This window comes from Oncorhynchus mykiss, chromosome 21, assembly GCF_057628025.1.
Source record: "Oncorhynchus mykiss isolate SJ-2025 chromosome 21, ASM5762802v1, whole genome shotgun sequence".
Lineage (NCBI taxonomy): Eukaryota > Metazoa > Chordata > Actinopteri > Salmoniformes > Salmonidae > Oncorhynchus > Oncorhynchus mykiss.
This window is the reverse complement of record NC_143042.1, coordinates 13,676,493-13,691,643: the sequence shown is the minus strand read 5'-3', so window position 1 is coordinate 13,691,643 and position 15,151 is coordinate 13,676,493. Positions and strand designations below refer to the sequence as shown.

At 43.0% G+C, this 15,151-nt stretch overlaps 1 protein-coding gene and 1 long non-coding RNA gene across 4 annotated transcripts in view; both read left to right on the top strand.

Moving 5' to 3' along the window:
- The first annotated feature begins 15 nt into the window (after nt 1-15).
- Nucleotides 16-15,151, top strand: part of zgc:113263 (TIN2_N and Myb_DNA-bind_4 domain-containing protein) — a 68,836-nt gene continuing 53,700 nt past the window's right edge. The window contains exons 1-23 of one of the 3 annotated variants that reach the window (XM_021577144.3): nt 16-916; nt 1,440-1,642; nt 1,860-1,964; nt 2,241-2,336; nt 2,436-2,546; nt 2,669-2,792; nt 3,012-3,339; nt 3,468-3,535; nt 3,629-3,881; nt 4,015-4,175; nt 4,410-4,632; nt 4,776-4,945; nt 5,164-5,413; nt 5,528-5,670; nt 7,309-7,570; nt 7,719-7,840; nt 7,919-8,153; nt 8,263-8,408; nt 8,593-8,839; nt 9,090-9,226; nt 9,334-9,577; nt 9,781-9,929; nt 10,025-12,473. In XM_021577144.3, the coding sequence (XP_021432819.3) occupies nt 886-916; nt 1,440-1,642; nt 1,860-1,964; nt 2,241-2,336; nt 2,436-2,546; nt 2,669-2,792; nt 3,012-3,339; nt 3,468-3,535; nt 3,629-3,881; nt 4,015-4,175; nt 4,410-4,632; nt 4,776-4,945; nt 5,164-5,413; nt 5,528-5,670; nt 7,309-7,570; nt 7,719-7,840; nt 7,919-8,153; nt 8,263-8,408; nt 8,593-8,839; nt 9,090-9,226; nt 9,334-9,577; nt 9,781-9,929; nt 10,025-10,272 (4,056 nt within the window). In that variant the 5' untranslated portion in view covers nt 16-885 and the 3' untranslated portion in view covers nt 10,273-12,473. Of the gene's footprint in view, nt 917-1,439; nt 1,643-1,859; nt 1,965-2,240; nt 2,337-2,435; nt 2,547-2,668; nt 2,793-2,954; nt 3,340-3,467; nt 3,536-3,628; nt 3,882-4,014; nt 4,176-4,409; nt 4,633-4,775; nt 4,946-5,163; nt 5,414-5,527; nt 5,671-7,308; nt 7,571-7,718; nt 7,841-7,918; nt 8,154-8,262; nt 8,409-8,592; nt 8,840-9,089; nt 9,227-9,333; nt 9,578-9,780; nt 9,930-10,024; nt 12,474-15,151 lie in introns of those variants that run through there. The other 2 variants (XM_021577143.3, XM_090213876.1) reach the window with 2 other exon arrangements.
- LOC149972995 (uncharacterized) lies at nt 12,468-14,962 on the top strand. The gene is made up of 2 exons (XR_016490184.1): nt 12,468-12,958; nt 13,066-14,962. It is a non-coding gene; the product is annotated as an uncharacterized LOC149972995 (long non-coding RNA).

Below are 15,151 nucleotides of genomic sequence, written 5' to 3'. Positions count from 1 at the left end.
GCGGGCAGTCAAATCAAAGGCATTCCTTCAATATTAAGTCGTTTTTGACGAAAATGAAAACGTGTCATTTTGTCAATTTAACGAGGTTAGATTAAGAACATGTTCAACTACTTAAGACATTGGTTCGGATCTAGGTTGTGTCTTTAGATTTCGAGAAAATGAACAACTCAGGAATCATTTTTCACTTCTCTCATTTACTTCTTAAATCCCTAACCTCGGCGTGGTCTGTTTCGCAAGCGTTCCCTGAAGTCTGGCATTGTTGCTGTGGCTACACCCTTCCTCCTCAGTTGTGATGAAAGAAAAACGAAATGTATGGAAAAGGCCAAAGCAAAGACAGTACCACAGAGTTTGTAAATGGAGACCCCCCCGCGTGTCATGGGTGTAATTCACACACACAACTGATTAGTCATATATGGATGATTATATGGATACATGATATATGGATAATTATATGGCTGTTTTGGCCTATATCTCCATAGGCCTTAAAATCAACCCGGAAGTGGCGGTGACTCCGCCTAGTGGACTTCATTAGCAAAATCGGGCTATTGTGGTTCTCCACAACCAATGGGGGAATCAGGCTTCATGTGATCCGGACCAAAGCGGATTAGACCAGAATCTTGGTTTTCGGTCATCCAAATTCAAACTGAGAGAAGCTGTTTCTCCTTATATTTCTGAATGATTTATGCGCGCAAAGATATCTACTTCGACCTGCAGAATGATTATGATAATTCTGCACGTTTTTTATTAGAAATACATCCACATTTGACCAAGATAGCGTCAGAGCATTTTGGTTTGCGTTGACACTACTACCACAAGCTAAATAACATTGTTATTTAGATATATTTGCGACACTGTCGGATATTTTTTGAAAATTGGAAACAAGCAATGGAAAGAAGCTATACAGAAAATTACAAAGGTGCGTGACTATTGAAATAATGATTTTCTTTCACCACCTGGGCAGTGTTTGGCCTACGTTTCTTATACAAACCTATTTGCGATCATTGCTTTACATACAACGTGTATATAGCGGAACTTTCCGAGTTTCCTCTTGCAGACCTGAATGCAGCATTATATAGTTGAGTCTGTAATGAATCTGCATGCTGGTGCCATCCTCGTGAACGTTTATCCTGCTGCTCATATTTAGTTTAGGCTATGTGCAATTTTTAAAGGCAAAAATTAAGATTACGTGTCTCATATGTTCACTAAACACAGAGTCTCACTGCTAATGAATATTCTCAAATTACAGTATAAGCATGCGGTGGCTAAATAAATAATGTGGCATTGTTTTTGTCTTGAAGGGCCAGTAGAGGGCTCCCTTACACTAATGTTGGCCAGTCAGTCCTATGACGTAATGTCTTTGAAACAGCAAATACCCAATGAGCTGGTAGATCTCAGTAGTGTTTTTAATGTGCGACTATAATTATTTCTCTCTCTCACAGATCCCCTTCTATCAATTTCTTATTTACGGCTCTTGGCCCCACCCCTGCAACTTCTGTCAGCTGCTATGTGGCAAGTTGTGCAGAAAGGACTTGTCATGCATTATGGGATGCTGGAGGAGTTTGTCACCTCGGTGACAGAGATGGTTCCAGAGCTGCTGAGTTACCGGCAGAGGGCCCAACTCATCTTGGGACTGAGAGCCAGGGTTAGCATGTGTGTGCATGTGTGTCTGCATATGGATTTGTTTAATGGCTGAAATGTATTTTATTTTTGTACATTTAGCTATTGCTAACAACCGTATTAGTTCCCTCCAATCTGTCGTACAGTGGTTGATAGTTGAACCAGTAAACACGTAGCGCACTGGTGAAAGCGTATCAAGAGCGCTGATGATAGCGTTTAAATACTTTTTTTTTTGACCATAGCTGGTTCTGGAGTTGTGTCGTGGTGATCACCAAGTCGACCCTAAGACCATCCAACCCCACCTGGACAGAATCAAAGCTTCCATTACTACACCCAGGGACCACTGTGTGGGTGATTTACTATGCACATTAACCCACAGGCGGCTGGTGGCACCTTCATTTCGGGAGAACGGGCTCATAGTAATGTCTGCAATGGCATAAATTGAATGTTATCAAACACATGGTTTCCATGTGTTATATCATTCCATTCACTCTATTCCAGCAATTATTATGATCAGTTTTCCCCTCAGCAGCCTCCTGTGCATAAAATAAATTTAATCAATAGGAAGAAATACACACATAGTTTGGGTAATTCATCTCCCGCGGTGTGTGTGCATGTTAAAGGTGACTGATGCACAAGTAGAAGATTCCGGGGCCAATTTCTTGGAGCTGGTCCAAACCCTTCTTCAAGACCCAGGTGTGAAAGAGGACTTCTTCCTGGTGAGATGATGACACTCCCTAATTTTCTCTCTCCTCCCCTCCCCCCCCCCCCCCCCCCCTCACTCACAGTTCCATTTTTATGTCTTCTAATTCCCCCAGGAGGTGTTCCCAGTACAGTACGGCCAGAAGTATGACACAGCACTGGAGATTCTCCTGTGGGAGTTCCTCTCCAGACTGGAGGAGCTGCTGCCTGTACCAGACTTTGCACAGGTGCCTCCATTGAACTCAACATTATACTTCACATACGCACCTTGACAATTGCCTTCAAAATACAGCATGTATTGTATTCAACTTTAACCTACCACTGCTAATGACTAAGGGCTCTTTCTCAGATGGTGTCATGGCTTGATGGAGCCCCCTCAGTTCTGGATGAGTGTTTGCAATCAGCGACTCCGCCAGAGGAGATGAAGGCTTTAATTGAACATCACAGAAATCTTGGACATGTTGACGTAAAAGGTAAGGCTGGCTTAGTAGATAATTATGACTGATGAGTCATGGTCTTTGCTACTGTATTACTTTGCTTTGACTGTTAGAATTATACATTTATTATTTGACTGTAGCTAAACGGGTGAGAAGTCGCAGTGATTTACTGAGCCTCTCATTCTCTATTTCTCTCAGACACTTGCTCTTTACCTATGGACGACTGCATCCTCTCCTCTCTGTCTCTCCCTCCAGTCACAAAACTGGGGACTACTGTTGACAAACAAACTCAAAAACACCTGCAAGATGCCACACCAAATTCAAACCATCCAAATAAAGAAGAGATTATTGAGATTCCCATTGACCAATCAAATCTGGAGACTGGCAAGAGGAGGATATCTGAGAGAACAAGACAGAAGCGAAATGAACAGAGGGACAGAATTGAAACAGATGAAATTGTGGAGGAGGGAACATCATTTTCAGCAAATGAGAGTAGGCGAGGGCAGACTCTGCCCTCGAAGAGGAAAATGAGCGACAGTTCGGAGGTTCCCCGGAAACGGCAAGCAGATTCACCTCTGTTTCAGTAAGAACTGATATTGAAGTAGCTTATATTGGTGTGTCTCCCAGCATGCCTTTGATGTCATTCCATTTTTTTTGGGGGGGGGGATTTTAATTCTGCTTTATATACATTGCTGTCTTCCTCTTTTACAGGGATTCTCCAGTGAATATCGAATCTTTTAGTGAATCTCCTCTCATCTCGATATGGGGAGAATACACAGGTGTGGAATCTCTGTTCGTTCTGAATGAAATGTGAAATACAGTACATGGTAAAAGAAAATGCATGACAGTTTTACTTACCCTTTTGTGTCAAGAACCCCAAGATGCTGCCTATCCCATGACGACTGACATCAAAGTCCCTTGGTCGGATGATGAGACTCTAAACCTCATAGACATTTGGGGAAAAGACTCTGTGCAGCGAGTTCTGAAAGGCTGTGTCAAAAATCGCCACGTGTTCACTCTCATTTCCAAAAACATGTCTGAGAGAGGCTACATGAGAACTGTAGAGCAGTGTCAGACCAGGATCAAACGATTGAAGAACAGCTTTCGTCAGTCTCTCCAGCAGAAGTGAGTACACTACTAAAGAACATTTGCAATGTATATAGAATTTATTATTATAATATATTTTTGTTTCTTATGGACAATATCACTGGAATGTGCTTGTCTATATTCTCACACTGAAACCATTCCCTATATACAGAGTGGAGTGTAAATTTTATGACCAGCTAGAGCGAATACTTGGGAATGTGTCCCCCTTAACGGTTCCTGAGGTCACCTATGATGTTGAAGAGGTGACAGATGACCATCTAGAAGACACTGATGATTGGGAATTCCCTGGCCACTCTGGTCTAGAAGATATGGGTATGGTCCGATTGTGCCTTTCTTGGTAAATCACATAATATTGTCTCTTGGGAAAGGGGCTAATGTGTGTTTGCCTGCAGCATGTTGCCCACCACCTTACAAAGAGGTCAAACTGCTTGAATGTTAATACAGCTGATTTTACATTTGGAATTTGCAATGTGATTCATCTAAATCAATCAAATGATTAATAATCAGTGATCACTGCTCTTGTGTTTGTCTCTATTTCCACTGAAGGAACAAGAAGTGTTCCCTGGACAGACTTGGAGACCCTCACCCTAATCAACATATGGGGAGATGACAAAATGCAGAGGGAATTGAGGGGTATGCATAGAAATGGGCACCTTTTCGCTGTGATATCCCAAAAGATGTCTGCCCAGGGCTTTATCCGGACTGCAGAGCAATGCCAGACAAGGGTTAAAAGACTGAAACGGAGTTTCCGACAGTGCTACGAGAACAAGTATGTCAGTTATAGTTTAACAATCATTTTCTTTGTGCATTGGGAGTCCCACTGTGATCCTGTGATGGCTTACATTTGGTCTATTTGAGCCAGAAAAATTATTTGTTTTGAAAATGTGCTTTGTTTTCTTTCCCCAAACACAGCATGAAAGGCAGAGAGCAAGTAGAATGCAAATTCTATGACCTACTGGAGAGAATACTGGGGAATGAGCTTCCCTCATACGTGGAGGTGTCAGAAAACTGTCTTGACATGGACTCTAGAGAAGCATGGTCAGCAGACAACGAGTGCTCTGTTAACTCTTCCCAGGAGAGGGGTATGGATGGTCACATTCTCTACTGGTTAACCAGTTCCTCTTTCACTAGTATACTATAATAAGATCAACTTGAAGAAAATCAACATAGCATATCTGACTCATTCTTTGATATCTGTGAGACGAAGTCAGCAAGGTTTTAGTGACAAGGGTGAGTAGATGGTTTGGGATTGGGCCAATCCTTCTCACACACTATTTCCCTTTGACTCTGATCCATCCAGAGGCTGTGGTGGGCGTGCCAGAGGACAGGAAGAAGATCCCCTGGGTGGACGGCGAGACAGTGATCCTTCTGGAGCTCTGGGGAGACGACACTGTGCAGCAGAACCTGAAGCGCTGCCCGCACAACGGTCACATATACTCAGAGATTTCGGAAAAGCTCAACATCCGTGGTTATCACAGAACTGCAGAGCAGTGCCACACCAGGATAAAGCGTTTGAAAGCCAGCTATCGGCAGTGCCAGGAAACCATCAGGTGGCCATTGCATTTCAGCTTCTATTGTTGATACATTTGTCATGTTGCTAATGTGAATTGGATTACGTGTTTGATTCTAATTTTGCAATCTCTCTCTACCTGTGCTCTTCCTAGTTCATCTGGATCTGAGCAGGTTCATTTTAAGTTCTACAATATTTTAGATCAAATACTTGAGAGGCAGCCTCCCTCTACCAGCACAGTGGTGACAGACTTGACCAATGACATATCAGATGAATCAAACAGTGACTCACTTCAAGGTAAAAAGTTCAGCTCATTTCAAACTATGCAAACGTTCTATTGACACCCAGCATGGCTATGTCAGATTGAACCCGGTTTGTTATATACACTGCTCAAAAAAATAAAGGGAACACTTAAACAAGACAATGTAACTCCAAGTCAATCACACTGCTGTGAAATCAAACTGTCCACTTAGGAAGCAACACCGATTGACAATAAATTTCACATGCTGTTGTGCAAATGGAATAGACAACAGGTGGAAATTATAGGCAATTAGCAAGACACATGCTGGCGGTGCTTTCACTCCAGTGGTAGCATGAGACGGAGTCTACAACCCACACAAGTGGCTCAGGTAGTGCAGCTCATCCAGGATGGCACATCAATGCGAGCTGTGGCAAGAAGGTTTGCTGTGTCTGTCAGCGTAGTGTCCAGAGCATGGAGGTGCTACCAGGAGACGTGGAGGAGGCCGTAGGAGGGCAACAACCCAGCAGCAGGACCGCTACCTCCGCCTTTGTGCAAGGAGGAGCAGGAGGAGCACTGCCAGAGCCCTGCAAAATGATCTCCAGCAGGCCACAAATGTGCATGTGTCTGCTCAAACGGTCAGAAACGGACTCCATGAGGGTGGTATGAGGGCCCGACGTCCACAGGTGGGAGTTGTGCTTACAGCCCAACACCGTGCAGGACGTTTGGCATTTGTCAGAGAACACCACAATTGGCAAATTTGCCACTGGCGCCCTGTGCTCTTCACAGATGAAAGCAGGTTCACACTGGACAGATGTGACAGAGTCTGGAGACGCCGTGGAGAACGTTCTGCTGCCTGCAACATCCTCCAGCATGACCGGTTTGGCGGTGGGTCAGTCGTGGGGTGGCATTTCTTTGGGGGGCCGCACAACCCTCCATGTACTCGCCAGAGGTAGCCTGACTGCCATTAGGTACCGAGATGAGATCCTCAGACCCCTTGTGAGACCATATGCTGGTTCGGTTGGCCCTGGGTTCCTCCTTATGCAAGACAATGCTAGACCTCATGTGGCTGGAGTGTGTCAGCAGTTCCTGCAAGAGGAAGGCATTGATGCTATGGACTGGCCCGCCCATTCCCCAGACCTGAATCCAACTGAACACATCTGGGAAATCATGTCTCGCGCCACGTTGCACCACAGACTGTCCAGGAGTTGGCGGATGCTTTAGTCCAGGTCTGGGAGGAGATCCCTCAGGAGACCATCCGCCACCTCATCAGGAGCATGCCCAGGCGTTTTAGGGAGGTCATACAGGCACGTGGAGGCCACACACACTATTGAGCCTCATTTTGACTTGTTTTAAGAACATTACATCAAAGTTGGATCAGCCTCTAGTGTGGTTTTCCCACTTTAATTTTGAGTGTGACTCCAAATCCAGACCTCCATGGGTTGATACATTTGATTTCCATGGATAATTTTTGTGTGATTTTGTTGTCAGCACATTCAACTATGTAAAGAAAACAGTATTTAATAAGAATATTTCATTCATTCAGATCTAGGATATGTTATTTTAGTGTTCCCTTTATTTTTTTGAGCAGTCTATTTAACTACTGGTTCTACTGTAGGTGCCGTCCCCTCAACACAAGTTCCTTTGCCAAGTCTAAACAGAGACACTTTCATGTTATTGGGCTGTTTTGTATTTAGAGTGTACAGAAGTGGACAACTACACCACTTCTGAGAGGATCACACCAGGCTCATGGTTGGATCCTGAAACCCTGGCCCTCATTGACATCTGGGGGGAGGATGAGGTTCAGAGGGTGCTGAGAGACTTTGTCTATAACGGCCCTGTCTACATGGACATATCAGAAAAGATGCATGACCAAGGGTACTCCAAGACCCCAGAGCAGTGTCGTTGGAAAGTCAAGTCCATGAGGAACAACTTCCGTCAGTGCTACGACAGGAAAAAGTATGTGTACAAAACAGGTTTAAATTGGACCCTTTATGTTGATTTTCATTTGCAGAAGCATACAAATAAGTGTACTCTATCTAACCCGTAGCCACAATTCTGCATCGACCTTTTTTAAATGGCTTCCTTTTCTGTCTGCTGTTCTCAGATGTGGAAGAAAGGGAGTGGAATACAAGTTCTACAATCAGTTGGAGCGAATACTTGGGCATGAAGCGGCGTCCATTGATGAGTATGATGAAAGAGACGATCCAACAGTAGACCAGGACACAGGTACGGTGGTAATACAGACAGTTATCTGTTTACACTGAAGACACTGGATGTTTCCAATGTATATATCTCCCGGAGCAGGTGCTGATGGGATGAGATGCATCCCGTGGTCAGAGCCAGAGACGCTGGCCCTCATTGAGCTGTGGGGGAACGAGGATGTCCAGGCCAGTCTACGAGGTTGCGTCCGCAACGGGCACATTTTCGCCGACATCGCGGAGAAGCTGGCCACCATTGGGCACTTCAAAACAGCTGAGCAGTGCCACTCGAGGGTTAAGCGGCTGAGGAAAACCTACCGACGGTGTCTCCACAGCAGGGCGTAAGTGCAAAGCACAGATTATTTGTGAGTAAGGTGAGTCATGGTGCCTAAATTGGTACCTGTTACAAATGAACCCCCCACTTCCCTCTACCTCTGGTCGTACCTACAGAAACGGAGGGGAGCCCTTACTCTTCAGATACTACAGGTTCCTGGAGCCGGTGCTAGGCAACGACACGCTCTCCCTCGATGCAGAGATTGTTGATTTGTGTGATGACTTCAATCCAGATCCCACTGAGGAACCAGATCAGGAAACGGGTATGGTGCCTCCTCATTATCCTTACCCTCAAAGTCTAATGTAATTAGGGCCCTGTGTTTTTCCTGTGTCAGTGCCAACAGTTGTTTGTCTTGGTCAGGTCAAATCAGGACCTTAGTCATAATCAATCTTCAAAAATGTACTTAGTAGCCACCTAAAGCCTCCCAAAAACATATTTTTTTGAAGGCCAGGGCTCAGTCAGTTACGCTGTGGCGGAGTCCAGCAGAAAGATGCCCTGGTCCGATCGGGAGACCCAGGCTCTGCTGGAGGTCTGGGGTGAGGACCATGTGCAGCTCTCCCTCCGCGGCTGCTTGAAGAACAGACATGTGTTTGAATACATCTCACGGAGGATGACGACCCAGGGGTTCATCAGGACAGCTGAGCAGTGCCACACCCGCATCAAACGACTCAAGGCCAGCTTCCACCATGACAAGTGAATGCAAAAGATTTATAACTACCATTTCATGTCTAGTTATTTACTTTAAAAATCACGCCACATCATCGGATATAAATTGACGCAATATCTTTAAGTCAACAAATCAATGCTTTACTTATTTTCATCACATGAGTAAACAATGTAATTGCAGTCTTGTTTTTATCACTGTTATTGTTACGTAGTACATGTGGTCAGAGGATATGATGATTCAACTGAAATTAAATAGTCAAATCTTCCCTTTCCTCAGAATGGAATGTAAGTTCTACGACCAGATGGAGGAGATTTTCTCGAGGGAGCTCAACGTTGACAGTTTGGCCGAAGATTCGTTAGACAATGAGGAAGCTGCTGTTTGGGAGCCTACACTTGAAGTTGACCAAAGGAAAGGTAAAGCAAAGCCATACCATACCTTTAAATGTTCTATGAGTTGTTTTATTTACACTAACCCCCTTCCCATTGTAAACAATGTGTTCATTGGGTGTCTTTGTCTTCAGCTAGCCGTCCTTTAACTGACGGCTCCAAGTTCTCCTGGAGTGACAGTGAGACCCAGGTCCTCCTCAGTATCTGGGGGAGTGACGAGGTCCAGGAGGATCTGAAGGGCTGCACTAAAAACAGACACATTTTCACTGAGATCTCTCAGGCCATGGCCAACGAGGGCTACCTGAGGACAGCCGAACAGTGCCAGTCTAGAGTGAAGCGGCTAAAGGCCAACTTTCGCCAGTTCTGCGAGAGCAAACAGTAAGCCATGGGGGAAAAGATATGCATATGAAATTGATAACCACTATTTATAATTGTGAATGGATTATGAAGACTCCATATAGTTTTGTATTCATGGTCAGAGGTTTGCCATGCTCATGTTAGATAAGCAAAGCTCATTAACTAACCAGATATGAGGAATAAGTATTGAATCAACAACCAAATGTTATGTTCTATTTTCACAGGATTGGAGGGGAAAAAGTTGAGTGCAAATTCTACGATCAGTTTGTGCAAATATTCGGGAACAAGTATCTACCCTGTGACTCTCTGGCTGAGGAATCAAATGGTGCCACAGACATGGGAGAGGTCCCAGGTGGCCAAGTCCAAGGAACTGGTAAGGGAAACAATCTCCCAGTCTCTGTACAGTAAATGCTGTTTTACGTTATACTATCAACGTTGGGCCTTCGTTTACGTTTTTTTTTTCTTCAGTCTCTCCAGAATCAGGCAGCTGTCCATCATCGTGGGAACTAGATCTCCCCTGGAGCATTGAGGAGACTGAAGCCCTCCTTGACATATGGGGCAGTGTCAGAATCCAAGAGGACCTGAGGGGAAACACTGAAATGGAACACATGTATACAGAGATCTCTCAAATGATGGCTGACCAGGGCTTCATGAAAACAGCAGAGCAGTGCCAGACAAGGGCAACACAACTGAACCTGAGTATTATTCCAATCTGACAACGAGGAAACATTAGTGAACATCTGAAGACAGTTTTGTAGAGCCACAGGAAAGATGCAATGACTCAACAATGACTTCTGGAAAAGAGGTGTATAAACAATTACAATGACCTGTGTCTTCTGTCTCCTGCGTTGTTTTCGGAGAGGTACTGTATTATTTCAGAGGAAGTGTTGCTATGTTGAATATTGCTGAAGAGACTCAACATCCATCCCACTTTTCTTTGTCGGAAAACAGACACGTATTTAACCTTTGTATCGGTGCTTAAATCTAAGTGTAAAGGACTATTGATGTTTATTGTCATGTATTTCACTGTAAGTGCACATGTGTTGTGACATAAGGACCTGAACTTAACGAAGCAACATATTTGAAAGGGATTGGCTTGAGGTAATCCTCTAACGACAATTGGTCAATACCACATGACATTCTGAACTTCTAGATTTTTGTTTGTTATTATTTGCCAAACAAAAGGCTATATACAGTGCCTTGCGAAAGTATTCGGCCCCCTTGAACTTTGCGACCTTTTGCCACATTTCAGGCTTCAAACATAAAGATATAAAACTGTATGTTTTTTGTGAAGACTAAACAACAAGTGGGACACAATCATGAAGTGGAACGACATTTATTGGATATTTCAAACTTTTTTAACAAATCAAAAACTGAAAAATTGGGCGTGCAAAATTATTCAGCCCCTTTACTTTCAGTGCAGCAAACTCTCTCCAGAAGTTCAGTGAGGATCTCTGAATGATCCAATGTTGACCTAAATGACTAATGATGATAAAAACAATCCATCTGTGTGTAATCAAGTCTCCGTATAAATGCACCTGCACTGTGATAGTCTCAGAGGTCCGTTAAAAGCGCAGAGAGCATCATGAAGAACAAGGAACACACCAGGCAGGTCCGATATACTGTTGTGAAGAAGTTTAAAGCCGGATTTGGATACAAAAATATTTCCCAAGCTTTAAACATCCCAAGGAGCACTGTGCAAGCGATAATATTGAAATGGAAGGAGTATCAGACCACTGCAAATCTACCAAGACCTGGCCGTTCCTCTAAACTTTCAGCTCATACAAGAAGACTGATCAGAGATGCAGCCAAGAGGCCCATGATCACTCTGGATGAACTGCAGAGATCTACAGCTGAGGTGGGAGACTCTGTCCATAGGACAACAATCAGTCGTATATTGCACAAATCTGGCCTTTATGGAAGAGTGGCAAGAAGAAAGCCAGATATCCAGAAAAAGTGTTGTTTAAAGTTTGCCACAAGCCACCTGGGAGACACACCAAACATGTGGAAGAAGGTGCTCTGGTCAGATGAAACCAAAATTGAAATTTTTGGCAACAATGCAAAACGTTATGTTTGGCGTAAAAGCAACACAGCTCATCACCCTGAATACACCATCCCCACTGTCAAACATGGTGGTGGCAGCATCATGGTTTGGGCCTGCTTTTCTTCAGCAGGGACAGGGAAGATGGTTAAAATTGATGGGAAGATGGATGGAGCCAAATACAGGACCATTCTGGAAGAACCTGATGGAGTCTGCAAAAGACCTGAGACTGGGACGGAGATTCCAACAAGACAATGATCCAAAACATAACGCAAAATCTACAATGGAATGGTTCAAAAATAAACATATCCATGTGTTAGAATGGCCAAGTCAAAGTCCAGACCTGAATCCAATCGAGAATCTGTGGAAAGAACTGAAAACTGCTGTTCACAAATGCTCTCCATCCAACCTCACTGAGCTCGAGCTGTTTTGCAAGTAGGAATGGGAAGAAATGTCAGTCTCTCGATGTGCAAAACTGATAGAGACATACCCCAAGCGACTTACAGCTGTAATCGCAGCAAAAGGTGGCGCTACAAAGTATTAACTTAAGGGGGCTGAATAATTTTGCACGGCCAATTTTTCAGTTTTTGATTTGTTAAAAAAGTTTGAAATATCCAATAAATGTCGTTCCACTTCATGATTGTGTCCCACTTGTTGTTGATTCTTCACAAAAAAATACAGTTTTGTATCTTTATGTTTGAAGCCTGAAATGTGGCAAAAGGTCGCAAAGTTCAAGGAGGCCGAATACTTTCGCAAGGCACTGTATTTGTATATTTGATGTAAATTTGTGTTTTTAGCAAACTCTGTGCTCTTAGGCCTTTTTTTCAAGTGAACCAATTTAGATTAAATTCCTTTGAGTGGAGTTTGGCTACTATATCATGTATGTTTCTGTGGTATATTTTTTCTCTCAGTGTGTTTTAACCTCTATCTAGGTTCACTGAAACACTGAGGTTTATGTTGTTACCAGCTCTAACCACTGCGGAGAGATTGAAACCACATCCTATTTTATCCTCAACAGATTGTCTGTAGCAGAGCCTCACAGTAAGAAGCCACTTGAATTCTAGAAGCACAGGCACCTACTTTTTGCTTACTCATGTTATTTTTAGATACCACGGTGAGATAGCCTTTGAAACAAATCCTGTTCTCATCATTCATTGATGGTGATAGCTGTTCCTCTGAACATCATTTGCATAGAGAGGAGACTTTGCATAGCCAGCACATGCTTCAGTGCTCTGGTAGTGTTTATAGCCTTGTGAGTTTAACACTTCATGACTGAGAGCTGTCCTTCATGACAACAGAACCCACAACAACCATGACTTTTATCACCATCTTCATCTGGACACTTGCCCTCTGTCTCCAAGGTAATATAATTTACAGAAAATGACCCTGACAATATAAAGGAATGATTTTATACTGGACAAATGAATGAACAATTAAATTATAAATATACATTGCATTTCTGTTTCAGAGTCAAGAGGCCAGATCACAGTGACCCAGACTCCTGCAGTGAAAGCTGTTTCAGTGGGTCACTCAGTCATATTCAGCTGTAAAACCAGCAGCGCTGTACACAGTAACAGCAATGGACACTATTTGCACTGGTATCAACAGAAACCTGGAGGAGCTCCTAAACTCCTAATATACTGGGCTAAAACCCTTCAGTCTGGGACTCCATCTAGATTCAGTGGCAGTGGATCTGGGAGTGACTTCACTCTGACCATCAGTGGAGTCCAGGCTGAAGATGCAGGAGATTACTACTGTCAGAGTTTCCACCTTCCCAACAGTGTCTGGGTGTTCACACAGTGATACAGAGCCGTACAAATACCTCCCTCAGTCAGACTGTTCAGTGACTGTACTGATACAGCTGGGACCTACTGCAGGTGCTGAGGGGGAAGTGACATGGAACACTGATCAGTAGAGGGGGTAAACTTTGAAAATGGTTAGAAAGTATCATAAAAATCACACGTTCTCCCAACGTCATCATCGTCATCATGGTTGTAACTTGTTATATTGGACATGAACTGAAAGTGTATATACAGTAAAAGTTATTTGTAGTTTTGGAAGACAATACCAGTCCATAGTAGAGTAAGATGTACAGAAGTAAGAGGAAAAGTATCAGCCCCCCAAACCAATTCCCTACATGCACTTCACAACCAGTTATTGATGTGATCATCTAGCATGTATTAACTCTTTTCATGAGCTGTTAGATCTGTGAATGAGAAATGATGCTGGGCTCAAACATGACACATTGATGTAGATACATACACTACATACTATTATCAGAAAGTATCATTTCCATTTTATCTGTCATTAATTACATGGTGGCATATCTGTTATGTGTCCCTCCCTGAATCCACCATAGAGGTTAAAACCAGTCCACTCCCTCACATCTGGCCCAGTCCAGGGTATTTAAGGCAGTAAAACAGGTCAACTGGTAGACTGGTAGCTGTGGGAGTGAAACAGATTTACATAGACATGGCTGGTTGGTTCTGCTTGTCCCAGAATAGAGCAGAACTGTCACCAGATGTTCACTCTGTCCCTAGGGGGTTGGAGGTAGAGAAGACCTGGGAAAATGTAATGGGAAAAGCGTAGACCACACATTGTTGAAAACCATTGGAAAAATTAAACATTACAAATTAGGAATTAAACATTACAAATATACAGTTGATGTCGGAAGTTTACAGACACCTTAGCCAAATACATTTAAATACAGTTTTTCACAATTCCTGACATTTAATCCTAGTAAAAATTCCCTGTCTTAGGTCAGTTAGGATCACCACTATTTTAAGAATGTCAAATGTCAGAATAATAGTAGAGAGAATGATTTATTTCAGCTTTTATTTCTTTCATCACATTTCCGGTGGGTCAGAAGTTTACTTACAGCCCATTAGTATTTGGTAGTGAAGGAGGTTCACCTAGGGGTCATGATAGGGGCTTACCAAATGTTTGATGTATTATAATAATTGATTATGCTTATGTTGTATTAATATAAGGGGAGGGGTTATAAGACCCCACCCTCCTTACATTTATAGGGTTCTAGACTACAGATGAACAATATATATTCATTATAGATGTTTATAAATGTTCCACCACTGTTTTCTGGTCTCTTTGCCTCTTATAAAGATACCTCTCTGAGAAATGTGTGACTGTGAAGACAGAACTCTGCAGGGGAGTGTAAGAGAAGAGATTAGTTAGACGTTCCACTATACATCAACTTGGACATTTACTGCTAAGCTTTTAGATAGCTATATAAACAAGAGTTTTAGTGTTGAGTAGGCATGGTTTTGGTCTCATGAGTAAAAGATAATGATGTAGGCAGTGACATCACTCGGGCTGGACTTTGGGTTTAATAAAATAACTTGGGACCATTTCTTTGATACAGAACTTACTCGGAAACATGCTTTATGTTCCAGTTGTCAACTTCTGTCTGTACAATAGGGACTGATAGTACTGAAGTACAAATATAACACAATAGGGACAGAGAGTACTGAACTACTAATATAATACAATAGGGACTGATAGTACTGAAGTACTGGAATAATGTATTAGGGACTGAT